The sequence below is a fragment of the Macaca thibetana genome, chromosome 7, assembly GCF_024542745.1.
Source record: "Macaca thibetana thibetana isolate TM-01 chromosome 7, ASM2454274v1, whole genome shotgun sequence".
In the NCBI taxonomy this organism is placed as follows: Eukaryota; Metazoa; Chordata; class Mammalia; order Primates; family Cercopithecidae; genus Macaca; species Macaca thibetana.
In genome coordinates this window covers 108,813,716-108,829,860 of record NC_065584.1, presented here as the reverse complement: position 1 = coordinate 108,829,860, position 16,145 = coordinate 108,813,716, and the positions used below count along the sequence as shown (strand labels likewise).

The 16,145-nt window shown below is 46.4% G+C and overlaps 1 protein-coding gene across 3 annotated transcripts in view; it reads left to right on the top strand.

The window, feature by feature from the left end:
* The window catches only part of NIPA2 (NIPA magnesium transporter 2), a 37,224-nt gene that overhangs the window by 4,636 nt on the left and 16,443 nt on the right, over positions 1-16,145 (top strand). For all 3 annotated transcript variants that reach the window (XM_050796173.1, XM_050796172.1, XM_050796170.1), the window contains 3 exons: positions 2,050-2,164; positions 9,797-10,028; positions 11,349-11,405. In XM_050796173.1, the coding sequence (XP_050652130.1) occupies positions 9,890-10,028; positions 11,349-11,405 (196 nt within the window). In that variant the 5' untranslated portion in view covers positions 2,050-2,164; positions 9,797-9,889. The remainder of the gene's footprint in view (positions 1-2,049; positions 2,165-9,796; positions 10,029-11,348; positions 11,406-16,145) is intronic.

Here is a 16,145-nt window from a genome sequence, read left to right as displayed (position 1 = left end):
TTGTCCTGCCTCAGCCTCACCAGTAGCTGTGATTACAGGCACCCGCCCTCACAGCAAATTCAAAAAAATAATTTTTGTGTTTTTGTAGAGACAGGGTTTCATCATGTTGGCCAGGGTGGTCTCGAACTCCTGACCTCAGGCGATCCTCCCTCCTCCACCTCCCAAGGTGCTGGGATTACAACAGGTGTGAGCCACCGCACCCGGCCCAGTTGGTATAATTTTTAAAGTTTGCTAACTTTGGTGATCGTGTTCTCTACTGATAATCATTTCGCAAAGTAAGTGCTAGTTTAGGTTTTCCTCATTAGATACTTGTCCATTTTTGCCTGTTCCTTAAATTATGTGTTTTCCACATTATTTAAGAAGGTGGACCAATTTTACAATTTTCTTTTATTTGAGATATATTTATTCCACTTTTGACATGCTTTATGTTTAATGAAAGTTCACATTACAAATATTAGTAAAATCAGTTGTGAAAATTGAATTTGTTGGCTGGGTGAGGTAGCTCACTCCTGTAATCCCAGCACTTTGGGAGGCCGAGGTGGGCGGATCACGAGGTTAGGAGATTGAGACCATCCTGACTAACACAGTGAAACCCTGTCTCTACTAAAAATATAAAAAATTAGCTGGGCGTCATGGCAGGCACCTGTAGTCCCAGCTACTCGGGAGGCTGAGGCAAGAGAATGGCGTGAACCCGGGAGGCGGAGCTTGCAGTGAGCCGAGCGCTCCAGCCTGGGCGACAGAGCGAGACTCTGTCTCGGAAAAAAAAAAAAAAGGAAAAAAAAAAGTTAGAACAAGCAGAACAAAAAAACGAGCTAGGTGGAGTGGTATGCACCTGTGGTCCTGTAGATTTGAGAGGCTTGGTGGGGTGGTATGCACCTGTGGTCCTGTCGATTTGAGAGGCTGAGGTGGAAGATCACTGCAACCCAGGCATTTGATACAGCAGTGAGCAATGATCGCGCCACTTCCCTCCAGCCTGGGAAACAGACCAAGGCACTGTCTCAAAACAAAACAAAACAAAACCCTTCCCCGCCCACACACAAAGCGAATAAGCAGAAAATCATAAGAGTCTTTAAAAGTGTGTAAAACTTCAATAGGTTATTTTTGGAATGTTTAATTCTCTTAGTCGTGGATTCCTTGAGGATAGGCCCTTTGATCAACTTCAATGCCTGGCAGATAATAGCTCCTCAGTGTTTGTTGAGCAGTCGTCACAGTTGGGATCACTCCCCTGAGTCCCTCTAAGTCAATTGGGCAGGTTAACCAGATGGAGCTTGTCATCTGTGGTTTGGGAACCTAGTTGAAGTGAAATTTAGAAAGTTTTATTGTTTATCTGTTTTTAATACTGGCCCTGCCTCATGGCTAATTCTTTTTTTTTTTTTTTTTTTTTTTTTTTTTTTTGAGACGGAGTCTCGCTCTGTCACCCAGGCTGGAGTACAGTGGCCGGATCTCAGCTCACTGCAAGCTCTGCCTCCCGGGTTCACACCATTCTCCTGCCTCAGCTTCCCGAGTAGCTGGGACTACAGGCGCCCGCCACCTCGCCCAGCTAGTTTTTTGTATTTTTAGTAGAGACGGGGTTTCACCGTGTTAGCCAGGATGGTCTCGATCTCCCGACCTCGTGATCCACCCGTCTCGGCCTCCCAAAGTGCTGGGATTACAGGCTTGAGCCACCGCGCCTGGCCAGGCTAATTCTTAAGAATAAGAAGGCCGGGCGCGGTGGCTCAAGCCTGTAATCCCAGCACTTTGGGAGGCCGAGACAGGCGGATCATGAGGTCAGGAGATCAAGACCATCCTGGCTGACACGGTGAAACCCCGTCTCTACTAAAAATACAAAAAACTAGCCGGGCGAGGTGGCGGCGCCTGTAGTCCCAGATACTTGGGAGGCTGAGGCAGGAGAATGGCATGAACCCGGGATGTGGAGCTTGCAGTGAGCCGAGATCTGGCCACTGCACTCCAGCCTGGGCAGCAGAGCGAGACTCCGTCTCAAAAAAAAAAAAAAAAAAAAAAAAAAAAAAAAAAAAAAAAAAAAAAGAATAAGAAATATCTCTGTTGCAGGCTCTCCCGGCTGTGATTGACCTTCAGTTACAGAGAGAGGGAGCAGAGTGGGACCAGGTCTGAGAAGCAACTCGTTCGTTTCAGGACATTCCCTCTGATGTCCTGTTTTCAAACGGTAAGTCAGAATGAGATCACTTGTTTTCTTGGTGGCAGAAGGCTGCTTTATAATTTGAAGGCTTGCGAATTTTATGTTGCTTGTCATCCCCCACCCCTCCACACAAAAACACTGGTACAGTTCCATGAGTGAACAAACAAAACAACCAAATAACCTTATTTGGTGATATGCCTTATTCTAGAAAGGCTTGTAACTCAAATTTGCTATCGTAAATGAGTGCCTTTTGTGGGGAAACCACCACAATAAACCTAAGTAATTGTTTTTAAGGAACTTAAAGCGTTTACCTTGAAGATAAAACAGTAATTGAGAATTAAATTGAAAACGCTAAGTAAATAGTGGAAAGAAGAGAAAATGCCTGTGGGCTGGAGTTAATTGCAGAATTCTTTGTAGCACAGTTTCAGGTGTACCCTGGCCTTCAGTGGAGAGCAGGCTTTGGGTTGCAGGAGGAGGAGGGGAGGGCCTGTCCGAGGGTGTCAGGTTCCTGTGTTAGGAAATGAGGTGGGCAGGAGGGGGGTGCCTGGCCGGGGGGACTCTCCAAAGCCACATGCACGTGGTGGACCCAACTGGTCAGAAAAGGCCTCCTCTCTGCTTTTTGTGTTTGAAATTTCCCGTAACACATAGATTAAAATAAAGGGGAAAGGGGAAAATAGATTTTAAATAGCATCATGAAACTTTATGTAAAATAAATGTGGAGAAAATCTCATATGATAGCCTTAGTAAGGTTAGGAATGATTTCCAATGACCTTAGGATTCAATCAATAAAGTTCCATTTTATGTATGGTTTTTTTTTTTTTTTTTTTGAGACAGAGTCTTGCTCTGTCACCCAGGCTGGAGTGCAGTGGCTGGATATCAGCTCACTGCAAGCTCTGCCTCCCAGGTTTATGCCATTCTCCTGCCTCAGCCTCCCTCCCGAGTAGCTGGGACTACAGGCGCCCGCCACCTCGCCCGGCTAGTTTTTTATATTTTTAGTAGAGACGGGGTTTCACCGTGTTAGCCAGGATGGTCTCGATCTCCTGACCTCATGATCCGCCCATCTCGGCCTCCCTAAGTGCTGGGATTACAGGCGTGAGCCACCGCGCCCGGCCCATTTTATGTATTGTTTTAATCACCTCTTGACCTTGTCAGTGGGAGAGGGATTCCCAGCCAGAATACTGACACTGAGCAGATGAGATGGACTTAAGTTTCTTAGTCTTTCGCTCAGGATAGAATGGAGAACCAGGGGCCGTGGGAGGCAGGCTTTGTGGTAAGGAGAGTGCCTGTGGTTCCTGCAGAAAGACTTTAATACTTGCTTTAATAATTCTTCGGGCTGGCAGGGCAATGGGGCCTACTTCTCAGACATAAGCAAGAACTGTACCTGTGCCTGGTCACTGTGACGAGAATTGTTTGGCATCATGGGGAGGGAAACTTGCCCTGAGGCCATGAAAAGCTCCCGGTTTTTACCAGATGTCAAGGCAACACGTAATATCGTAATTTTAGACCTTACACCATATGTATGTAACTTGCATTTAGTGAAAGTTAATATTAAGTGTTAGTAAATATTAGTAAATTAAGTAGTTACCAAGTAGTTATTTGAAAGGTTCATAGTATAAGTAAAATCTGGGCAGGATGCAGAGGCTGACGACACCTGTAATCTACCAGTTTGGGAAACTGAGGCAGGCAGATCGCTTGAGCTCAGGAGTTCTAGACCAGCCTGGGCATCGTGGTGAAACTCTGTGTCTACAAAAAAATACCAGAATTAGCCAGGCAGTGTAGTGCTGCACACTTACGGTCCCAGCTACTGGAGAGGCTGAGGTGGGAGGATCACTTGAGCCTGGGAAGTCGAGGTTGCAGTGAACCATGGTTGTGCCACTGCACTGCAGCCTGAGTGACAGAATGAGACCCTGTCTCCAAAAAAAAAAAAAATAATTTAAATTTGGATTTGTGAATCTATTATTGTACTGGGATTAGAATTGTAGATAAACCTGACTTATTTCTGGGCATCATTTTTATTGGTGAGAAGGTTCAATTTTATTGCTTATAGAATATTCAGACTATGAATTTGATTTGTTCTATTACCATAGAACTTTTAGAAAGTATATGGTGAGCAGTGGCCAGGCGTGGTGGCTCACGCCTGTAATCCCAGCACTTTGGGAGGCTGAGGTGGGCGGATCACAAGGCCAGGAGATCGAGACCATCCTGGCTAACATGGTGAAACCCCATCTCTACTAAAAATAAGAAAAATTAGCCAGGCATGGTGGCGGACACCTGTAGTCCCAGCTACTTGGGAGGTTGAGGCAGGAGAATGGTGTGAACCCAGGAGGTGGAGCTTGCAGTGAGCTGAGATCACGCCACTGCACTCCAGCCTGGGCAACAGAGCAAGACTGGGTCTCAAAAAAAAAAAAAGTATATCGTGAGCTGTCAGGTAGTCACTTCCACAGCAGTAGAACGTGCGTGATAATTAAACAATAATTAACAATAAAACATCGGTTACATTTTAGGATGCTGATCTAAATGATGCAGTAGTTTTCTGTTTATTAATGGCTGCTTTGTTTTTTTGTTTGAGACCAGGTGTAACTATGTTGCTTTGGCTAAACTTGAACTCCTGGTCTCAGTCTATCCTTCTGCCTCAGCCTCCTGGTATGTACCACTGTGTCTGGCTGTTTCTAAGGGCTAATTATGAATTATTCCATTTGACCGGGCTGGTGGCTCATGCCTGTAATCCCAGCACTTTGATTACAGATGGGTGGATCACTCAAGGTCAGGAGTTTCAAACTAGCCTGGCCAACATAGTGAAACTCTGTCTCTACTGAAAATACAAAAATTAGCTGGGCATAGCAGCTTGTGCCTGTAGTCCCAGCTACTCAGATACTGAGGCAGGAGAATCACTTGAACCCAGAAAGTAGAGGTTGCAGTGAGCCGAGATCGCGCCACTGCACTCCAGCCTGGGCGAGAGAGCAAGACTCTGTCTCAAAAAAACAAAAGCAGAATTATTCCATTCATCCATATTCACCCAGAAAACATGTATTAAGACCTATTTTGAGACTACCAGATAGCTGTGCGCGTAGGCTAAAAGGGCGAATAACATGCAGGAGCCCAGGAGCTTACAGTCTGATGCAGGAGACTGGCTCATAAATACAGATAAACAGGTCACATAGGATGCGGTGGGAACAATGTAAGCACACTTGTTGTTTTTTGTTGCAGTCTTGTAGTATGTAGAAATGATGATTGTCCTTGACATCTTGTTCCCAAGTTCTACCTTGTCTCTAAATGTGTTTACATCTCTTTATTTTTACTGTCAATAAGACTCACCTGTCTAGAATTATTCCATAGGTATGCTGAAGTTAACTTGAGGCTTGAGATGACCAGTATTTGGCACGTAAAGTGGGTAATACCTTAGATTGCGTAGCTTCTTTCTTTTCATGTATTTTTCTGTTAATGTTGTGACTCATCCAAGATCACACCTCCAGCTGGAAGCAAGACGGGGTCTCCAGACCTAAGACTTTTCTCATGGAATCATCTTGCCTTATGAATGGCACAAAGGGGACTAGGGTACTTTTCCAAATCTGTTAAGGGAGAGTTCAGTTCTGGAAGGCTTTCAGGTAGACAGTCTCATCCATGAGATTATGATGGATACTTGTAAGAACTCAGCACCAGCTGGGCGTGGTGCCTCACGCCTGTAATCCCAGCACTTTGGGAGGCTGAGGCGGGTGGATCACGAGGTCAGGAGATCGAGACCATCCTGGCTAACACAGTGCAACCCCGTCTGTACTAAAAATCCAAAAAAAAAAAAAAATTAGTCGGGCGTGGTGGTGCGCACCTGTAGTCCCAGCTACTCAGGAGGCTGAGGCAGGAGCATGGCATGAACCCGGGAGGCAGAGCTTGCTTTGAGCCGAGATCTCGCCACTGCACTCCAGCCTGGGCAAGCGAGACTCCATCTCAAAAAAAATAATAACTCAGCACCTTTTTTTTTTTTTTTTTTTTTTGAGACGGAGTCTCGCTCTGTCACCCAGGCTGGAGTGCAGTGGCCGGATCTCAGCTCACTGCAAGCTCCGCCTCCCGGGTTTACGCCATTCTCCGGCCTCAGCCTCCCGAGTAGCTGGGACTACAGGCGCCCGCCACCTCGCCCGGCTAGTTTTTTGTATTTCTTAATAGAGACGGGGTTTCACCGTGTTAGCCAGGATGGTCTCGATCTCCTGACCTTGTGATCCGCCCGTCTCGGCCTCCCAAAGTGCTGGGATTACAGGCTTGAGCCACCGCGCCCGGCCTCTCAGCACCTTTTTGAATTGGGTGTCTTCTTTCAGTGTTTCAGTATTTTTTTGGGGACAGTCTCGCCCTGTCACCCAGGCTGGAGTGCAGTGGTGTGATCTCAGCTTACTGCAGTCTCCCCCTCCCGGGTTTACGCCATCTTCTGCCTCAGCCTCCCGAGTAGCTGGGACTACAGGCGCCCGTCACCACTCCCGGCTAATTTTGTTTTTGTATTTTTAGTAGAGACAGGGTTTCACTTCCTGACCTTGTGATCCACCCGCCTCAGCCTCCCAAAGTGCTGGGATTACAGGTGTGAGCCACCGTGCCCGACCCAGTGTTGCAGTATTCTTTTGTCTTAGGTTGTGGGGTGACCTGGCTTTTGGGACTTGCTGGTGGTTTCTACCTTGGCATCCTTGTACCTTTTGAGCACTATAGGTTGTATTTTAAAAACGTTAATATGGAAATGTTCAGAAATACACAGAAGCAGATACAGTAATACAATGAATCCCTGTGTACCCTTCCCCCAGCTCTTACCCATCACTGAATCCCTGTTTTCTACAGAAAATTTTTGTTTTTTCAAAAATCGGGGTGGAAACTTTATACTTGCAGTAAGCCTGTTTGTGTGTATGAGTTAGCTATCTCAGTGGCGTATAGGAATGAGCACTTAGATCATGCTCACGGTTCTGTGAGTCACTGGGGTGATTTTGTTCTGTGCCCTTCACTCTGTTGTGATGAGGACATGCGCTTCCTGTGGCTATGTCAGGGTGCGAAGGGGCAGGCAGAAGGAAGAGAGGCCTCTAGGTGTAGACTCAGAACTGGCGCTCTGTTCCTTCCACCTGCCTCCCATTGGCCAGAGCAAGCTTGATGGCCACGCTGCAAATCAGGGGCGAGGGAGGATAGTCTTCCCATTGAATCGTACGGGAGTGATAATGCACCTTAACAGGCAAGTCAAAAACATTGGACTTTTTTATTTCTTGGGAGTAATATCAACTCAGTGTGATAATGCTGTGTTTGCCATTATTGCAGTATCACTGCAGTAATGTTATCTGTTGTCTTCCTTCCTTGTGAAGCTAGAGAGCTTAGCATAATGAACGCTTAGCACGTAATATGTAGTCAGTACTGTTTGAGTGGATGGATAAAGTGATTGAGGGGCCAGGTGGACAGGAAGTTGAAGTTGCTTTGGTTAAAAGCCAGTGTCTTTTTTTTTTTTTTTTTTTTTTTGAGACGGAGTCTCGCTCTGTAGCCCAGGCTGGAGTGCAGTGGCCGGATCTCAGCTCACTGCAAGCTCCGCCTCCCGGGTTCACGCCATTCTCCTGCCTCAGCCTCCCGAGTAGCTGGGACTACAGGCGCCCACAACCGCGCCCGGCTAATTTTTTGTATTTTTAGTAGAGACGGGGTTTCACCGTGGTCTCGATCTCCTGACCTTGTGATCCGCCCGCCTCGGCCTCCCAAAGTGCTGGGATTACAGGCTTGAGCCACCGCGCCCGGCCAAAAGCCAGTGTCTTTTAACCATAAGTGGAAAACGTGGAAAAACGTGGCTAGTGGAAAAAAAGTGGAAGTGGAAAAACGTGGCTAGTTAGGGTCCTGACTGAATTGCAGATTAGTTTTGGAACTCAGAAGTCAAATTGTGGGACTAAAAATCCCAAGATGTGCTAGAAAGCTGGACTGGCAGTTACAACCAGTCATAAGCCTTGTTACTAAAAACTATTTTTTCTCTGCTATCCACACTGTGCTTTAGATCATTTGTCAACTGAGTTTATGAGTTGGCCATTTGGGAAAAACAGTTGTAGTCTTTGGTAAGCCTCTGCTTCCTGTCTGGCCTGGAGGATTGAGCCCTCCAGATAGCATGGTCCTCACGTTTTCCAAAGGCCACCAGTACCATACTGCGTGCCCCAACAGACACTTCTCTGCAAGAATTGTTATCCTCTGATAACAGATAATGTGAAATCTGCCTTCTGTCAACACATCCCCAAAGAGGCTAAATAAATAAATTAGCATATGCTTATATCCACATGTTGCTAAGAAGAAGATGTATAGGTGAGAAAATTTTGAGTTTCTTTGTATAGATTATTCAAAAGGACCCAAAGAGAACCTGATAAATGTATTTCCAAACTAGATTTGTATATTGTTATGCCTAATTCTTTATTCTGCAGAAGTTTTTTTTATCAGAGTTTTATTAAGGCTAGAAACTTTTTTTTTTTTTTTTTTTTTTTGAGATGGAGTCTTGCTCTGTCGCCCAGGCTGGAGTGCAGTGGCACAGTCTGGGCTCACTGCAAGCTCTGCCTCCTGGGTTCATGCCATTTTCCTGCCTTAGCCTCCCAAGTAGCTGGGACTACAGGTGCCTGCTACCACGCCCGGCTAATTTTTTTTTGTATTTTTAGTAAAGACGGGGTTTCACCGTGTTAGCCACGATGGTCTCGGTCTCCTGACCTCATGATCCACCTGCTTGGGTCTCCCAAAGTGCTGGGATTACAGGCGTGAGCCACCGTGCCCAGCCAAGAAACATTGTATTTTTTTTTTTTTTTTGAGAGGGAGTCTCGCACTGTCGCCCAGGCTGGAGTGCAGTGGCGGATCTCGGCTCACTGCAAGCTCCGCCTCCCGGGTTTCTGCCGCTCTGCCTCAGCCTCCCAAGTGGCTGGGACTACAGGCGCCGCCACCACGCCCGGCTAATATTTTGTATTTTCAGTAGAGACGGGGTTTCACTGTGTTGGCCAGGATGGTCTTGATCTCCTGACCTCGTGATCCGCTCGCCTTGGCCTCCCAAAGTGCTGGGGCTACAGGCGTGAGCCACCGTGCCCAGCCAAGAAACATTTTTTTTATTTTTTTATTTTTTTATTTTTTTATTTTTATTTTTATTTTTTTTTGAGACGGAGTCTCGCTATGTCGCCCAGGGTGGAGTGCGGTGGCCGGATCTCAGCTCACTGCAAGCTCCGCCTCCCGGGTTTTTACGCCATTCTCCTGCCTCAGCCTCCCGAGTAGCCGGGACTACAGGCGCCCACCACCTCGCCCGGCTAGTTTTTTGTATTTTTTAGTAGAGACGGGGTTTCACCGTGTTAGCCAGGATGGTCTCGAACTCCTGACCTCGTGATCCGCCCGTCTCGGCCTCCCAAAGTGCTGGGATTACAGGCTTGAGCCACCGCGCCCGGCCCAAGAAACATTTTTTTTAAAATGTGGGATCAGAGTTTATGAAATCAGTTTAAACCTGGTTTTATATCATGATCGTATCTTTTGCCATAATTCAAAGAAATATACAGGTTGGTGCTAAATTTAAATAATAAATATTTATTAATATTAGTAATGGAGGAGATATTTTTTCTTTAGGAGTAGAGAAGTGGTATAAAATTTTGAATTGCATGTGAGCTGTCATGAGCATTCTGTGAAAACCACATTTCATTTTGTATTGTTTAGGTTTGAAGACTGCTTCATTCTGCCTCTAGTACCAGCGGTTTCTCTGTTCTGTGATCAATGTGATTCACGGGAACTCCTTAAGTAACAAACGAAATGAGCCAGGGGCGTGGAAAATATGACTTCTATATTGGTCTGGGATTGGCTATGAGCTCCAGCATTTTCATTGGAGGAAGTTTCATTTTGAAAAAAAAAGGCCTTCTTCGACTTGCCAGGAAAGGCTCTATGAGAGCAGGTAGGTCATGCCCTGTGTGACTTTGAGGTGACCTCAGTGTGTATCTACATACTCAGGTTCTTTGATTGTAGAAGACCACATCTTCATTCCTCGTGAGTGTGTTGTGAAACTTTGAACTGTTCAGGAGTCCTAAATGTTTACAGAGTTGATATTTGGTTATTTATAATGAGAAAAGAAGTGAGAAGATGTCATAATTAGTTAACTGCTCAGTCCTGCGGTTATCATCAAAGTGGAAACAGGGACCAATGCTGAAGTAGCATCCAGCGTTTTCTTTAAATTTTGATATATCTGCAGGGAAGGAAATCAGAGTCCATGGTTAGGCTGGGCATGGTGGCTAATGCCTGTAATCCCAGCACTTAGGCTGAGGCGGGTGGATTACCTGAGGTCAGGAGTTCAAGACCGGTCTGGCCAACATGGTGAAACCCCATCTCTACTAAAAATACAAAAATTAGCCGGCCATGATGGCCTGGCCTGTAATCCCAGCTACTTGGGAGGCTGAGGCAGGAGAATCGATTGAACCTGGAAGGCAGCCGAAATACACCACTGCACTCCAGCCTGGGTGACGGAGTGAGACTCTGTCCCCCCCAAAAAAGAAAAAAGTCCATGGTTAGAATCAGAATTTATTAAGGGCTGGGATCTTTTGTCCATGATAGTAGAAGTTCTGACTTTGAACTTCAACATTTTGGCAGGAAGGAAAGAGAGGGCTTCCGCAGCTTGAAGAGTGTCTAGTTCAGTGAGCTTCTGGCTGGTGTAGGTGGTTTCTCCAGAAATCACTGAGAAATCACAAGACCCTGCGGGGACATCAGGATGATTGCCCCCCCCACCCCACTCCTCTGTCAGGGACACTCGTGGTAGCTCCCAGTGTTAAGTGGCATTATGGTCACGTTCCATCATTCTACCCTGGCTTCATTTTTAGCCCTGATTGGACCTCATGAGGAGACCTGCTTTGGCCTCTTTCTCTCTTCCCTGTGCCATCTCTGTGGCTAAACGTAATTCAGCAGTCATAAAAACATGAAACGATAGCCTCTGTGGGGTTTAGTGGACAGAGGAGAAACTGTCAGCATCTACTGCTTGTTCCCCTAGTCCCTGATGCTTGGTCCTGAGAGGTGTTCTCACTGTTCATGATGGATATGCTTGTAAAGGATTCATTTACCTTGGCAAGACAATCATTAAGAAATTGTCAGAGAAATCCCGAGTCATGCCGAAACCTTTATTTAAAGTAGCAACTGAGATATTTAAAAATCTGTCATTATTAATAGTTATCATAATTTATAGGAGTCTTACAATCTTCAAAGATGTGAAATATTTCTTCATTCACAGGTCAAGGTGGCCATGCATATCTTAAGGAATGGTTGTGGTGGGCTGGACTGCTGTCAAGTATGTATAAAGAACATTGCAAGAAAAATATGATAGCTGTATATTAAGATATTTGCATATGGTATTATAGCCTACTTACTAGCAAGTTTTAAATAAATCTTTATTTAATTTTTTTTTTTTTTTTTTTTTGAGATAGCCTCACTTTGTCGCCCAGGCTGGAGTGCAGTGGTGTGATCTTGGCTCACTGCAACCTGCGCCTCCCAGGTTCAAGTGATTCTCCTGCCTCAGCCTCCTGAGTAGCTGGGATTACAGGTGTGCACCACCACGCCCAGCTAATTTTTTGTATTTTTAGTAGAGACGGGGATTCACGATGTTGGTCATGCTGGTCTCGAACTCCTGACTTCAGGTGATCCACCCATCTTGGCCTCCCAAAGCGTTGGGATTACAGGCGTGAGCCACAGCACCTGGCATAAATCTCATTTTTTTTTTTTTTTTTTTTTGAGACGGAGTCTTGCTCTGTCACCCAGGCTGGAGTGCAGTGGCCGGATCTCAGCTCACTGCAAGCTCCGCCTCCCGGGTTTACGCCATTCTCCTGCCTCAGCCTCCCGAGTAGCTGGGACTACAGGCGCCCGCCACCTCGCCCGGCTATTTTTTTGTATTTTTTAGTAGAGACGGGGTTTCACCGTGTTAGCCGGGATCGTCTCTCGATCTCCTGACCTCGTGATCCGCCCATCTCGGCCTCCCAAAGTGCTGGGATTACAGGCTTGAGCCACCGCGCCCGGCCATAAATCTCATTTTTTAATTAACATAACTGAAATACATAATTTAAAAGTTCAGCAGTTTAGTAGCATGTTCTTTTACTATTTATTTTTATTTTTTTTTTTTTTTGAGACGGAGTTTTGCTCTTGTTGCCCAGGCTGGAGTGCAGTGGCACAATCTCAGCTCACTGCAACCTCCACCTCCTGGGTTCAAGTAATTCTTCTGCCTCAGCCTCCCGAGTAGCTGGGATTACAGGCATGTGCCACCACGCCCAGCTAAGTTTTTTGTAATTTAGTAGAGACGGGGTTTCTCCATGTTGGTCAGGCTGGTCTTGAACTCCTGACCTCAGGTGATTCATCCTCCTCGGCCTCCCAAAGTGCTGGGATTATAGGCATGAGCCACTGCACCCGGCCTAGTTTTTTAATTTTTGTGAGTACGTCGTAGGTATTTACACAGCAGGTATTTATAGGGTACATGAGATCCTTTGATAAAGGCATGCAGTTCGTAATAATTGCATCATGGTATCCATGGGTTATCCATCCCCTCAGGAATTTATCCTTTGTGGTACAAACAATCCAAATAGTACTTTTTTTTTTTTTTTTTGAGGTGGAATCTTGCTCTGTCACCAGACTTGAATGCAATGGCCCATCTTGGCTGACTGCAACGTGCCTCAGCCTCCTGAGTAGCTGAGAGTACAGGTGTGCGCCACCATGCCCAGCTAATTTTTGTGTTTTTACTAGAGACAGGGTTTCACACGTTGACCAGGCTGGTCTCAATCTCTTGACCTCGTGATCCGCCTGCCTCGGCCTCCCAAAGTGCTGGGATTACAAGCGTGAGCCACCGTGCCCGGCAGTACTCTTTCTGTTTGAGACAGGGTCTCACTCTGTCGCCTAGCCTGGAGTGCAGTAGTGTGATCATGGCTCACTGCAGTCTTAACCTCCCAGGCTCAGTCCCCACATCTCAGCCCCCTAAGTAGCTGGGACTACAAGTGTGTGCCACCATGCCCGACTAATTTTTTTATTTTTTATTTTATTTATTTGCGGGTTTTTTGCTGTGTTGCCCAGGCTGGTCTTGAACTCCTGGGCTCAAGCTAATCTCCTGCCTCAGCCTCTTTAAGTGCTGGGATTATAGGTGTTAACTACTCTGGCTGGCCCCAGTTATACTCTCTTATTTATTTATTTAGAGACAGAGTCTCGCTTTTGTCACCTAGGCTGGAGTGCATTGGTGCGATACCGGCTCACTACAACCTCTGCCTCCTGGGTTCAAGCGATTCTTCTGCCTCTGCCACCCGGGTAGCTGGGATTATAGGCACGTGCTACCATGCCCGGCTAATTTTTGTACTTTTAGTAGAGATGGGGTTTTGCTATGTTGGGCAGGCTGGTCTTGAACTCCTGACCTCGTGATCCACCTGCCTCGGCCTCCCAAAGTGCTGGGATTACAGTTGTGAGCCACTGCGCCTGGCCGTTATTTATGTGTGTATATATATGTATGTATGTATGTATTTATTGTTTGACACGGAGTCTGGCTCTGTCGCCAGGCTGGAGTATAGTGGCACGATCTTGGCTCACTCCAACCTCCGCCTCCTGGGTTCAAGCGATTCTCCTGCCTCAGCCTCCCAAGTAGCTGGGACTACAGGCACACACCACCAAGCCCAGCTCATTTTTGTATTTGTAGTAGGGAAGGGGTTTCACCATGTTGGCCAGGATGGTCTCCATCTCCTGACCTCGTGATCTGTCCGCCTTGGCCTCCCAAAGTGCTGGGATTACAAATGTGAACCACCGCACCCGGCCTTTTTTAGTTATTTTTAAGTGTACAATTAAATTATTACTGGGCCAAGCAAGGTGGCTCACACCTGTAATCCCAACACTTTGCAAGGCCAAGGCGGGCGGATCACTTGAGGTCAAGAGTTCGAGACCAGCCTGGCCAACATCGTGAAACCCTGTATCTACTAAAAATACCAAAAATTAGCCGGGCATGGTGGCGGGCGCCTGTAGTCACAGCTACTCGGGAGGCTGAGGCAGGAGAATCGCTTGAACCTGGGAGGTGGAAGTTGCAGTGAGCTGATATCGTGTCACTGCTCTCCAGCCTGGGCGATAGAGTGAGACTCAGTCTCAAAAAAAAAAAAAAAAAAAAAAATTGTTGACTGTAGTCACCCTGTTGTGCTATCAAATACTTGGTGTTACTCACCAAGCATTCAAGTCTTTCTCACTATTTATTGTACCCTAATAGTGCATTTAAATGTAATGACAAGGTTTTTTTTTTTACCCATCTGATTAAAACATGTTTGATATGCCCATGTAATTTTAAAATTTCTGCTCAATTTAAGGTAATTTTTTTTTTTGTTTTTGAGATGGAGTTGCACTCTGTTGCCCAGGCTAGAGTGCAGTGGCGCGATCTTGGCTCATTGCAAGCTCCGCCTCCCGGGTCCACGCCATTCTCCTGCCTCAGCATCCCGAGTAGCTGGGACCACAGGCGCCTGCCACCTCGCCCAGCTAATTTTTTGTGTATTTAGTAGAGACGGGGTTTCACCGTGTTAGCCAGGATGGTCTCGATCTCCTGACCTCATGATCCGCCCGCCTTGGCCTCCCAAAGTGCTGGGATTACAGGTGTGGGCCACCGTGCCCGGCCTAATTTAAAGTAATTTTAAAAGTGAAAGTTAAGTGAAGAATTCTTTTAGTTTGTTCCCCCTCCATTTGTCCTCATTCCAAATTGAAAAGAGGTGTGTATTTGATAAGACTTATCAAATAAAAATACAAAAAATCACCATGCCTATTTTGGTAATTCGTTTTAAAAAGGCATATGGAAAAAAATTATTCTGGGCCAGGCGTCGTGGCTCACGCCTGTAATCCCAGCACTTTGGGAGGCCGAGGTGGGTGGATCACCTGAGGTCGGGAGTTTGAGACCAGCCTGACCAACATGGAGAAACCTTGTCTCTAATCAAAATACAAAAGAATTAGCTGGGCGTGGTAGTGCATGCCTGTAATCCCAGCTACTCGGGAGGCTGAGGCAGGAGAATCGCTTGAACCTGAGAGGCGGAGGTTACAGTGAGCTGAGATCGTGCCATTGCACTCCAGCCTGGGCAACAAGAGTAAAACTCTGTCTCAAAAAAAAAAAATTATTTTGAAGACACCGAGCCTTGACTGATGGTTGTTCAGTCAACAAATACTTACTGATCATGTCTTGTATGCCAGGCATTGTTCTAGGTGCTGGAGATACATCAGTGAGAGGAAAAGACTGAAAAATCTCCACCCACATGAAGCTTACATTCTAGATCTGGGAGACATTAAACAAGACAAGTTAAAATGTTTGTGTGCCTGTGCATGGTGATAAATGCGAAGGAGAAGGCGTAAAGTCGGAAGGAGTATCGTGAAATGCAGGATAGATAGGTTTATTAGTACGTTAGACGGACAGCCAGGGCCAGCCTCACTGAAAGGTATTTGGATAAAAGATGTAAAGGAAGCGAGCAATCTGCCCATATGATGTTTGGGGGAGAAACCCTTGAAGCAGGAGGAAACTCTTTAACTGTGAAGGCCATGAGCGGGGAACATGCCAGGCCAATTAATGTGTGATCGATAGCCCTCAGTGACTCATCTCCTGGTATTCACACCGTTCTCTAATCCCCTTTCACCGTGAATTAGTGCAGTTCAAAACAGTGTGATCCAGGAATACCACAGAAGTGATGATGCGTGTCTTCCGAGGTGAAGCTGTGAGAGGCATTGCAGCTTTTTCACTGATTCTTTGAATTGCTCACTTTGAGGGAAGCCAGCTGCTGTGCTCTGAGGACACTCAGGCAGCTGTGGAGAGCTCCCCAGTCTCTCACTGTGCCAGGACCTACTTGCCAGTCCTATGAGGGAGCCACCTTGGATGTGGGTCCTCTGGCTCCTGCCAGCCTTCAGATGACTGCAGCGCTGGCTTTAATCTTTTTATTTACTTACTTATTTGAGACAGGGTCTCACTCTGTTGCCCAGGCTGGAGTGCAGTGGTGTGATCTCAGTTCACTGCGTCCTCAACCTGCCACCTCCCACCTCAGCCTCCCAAGTA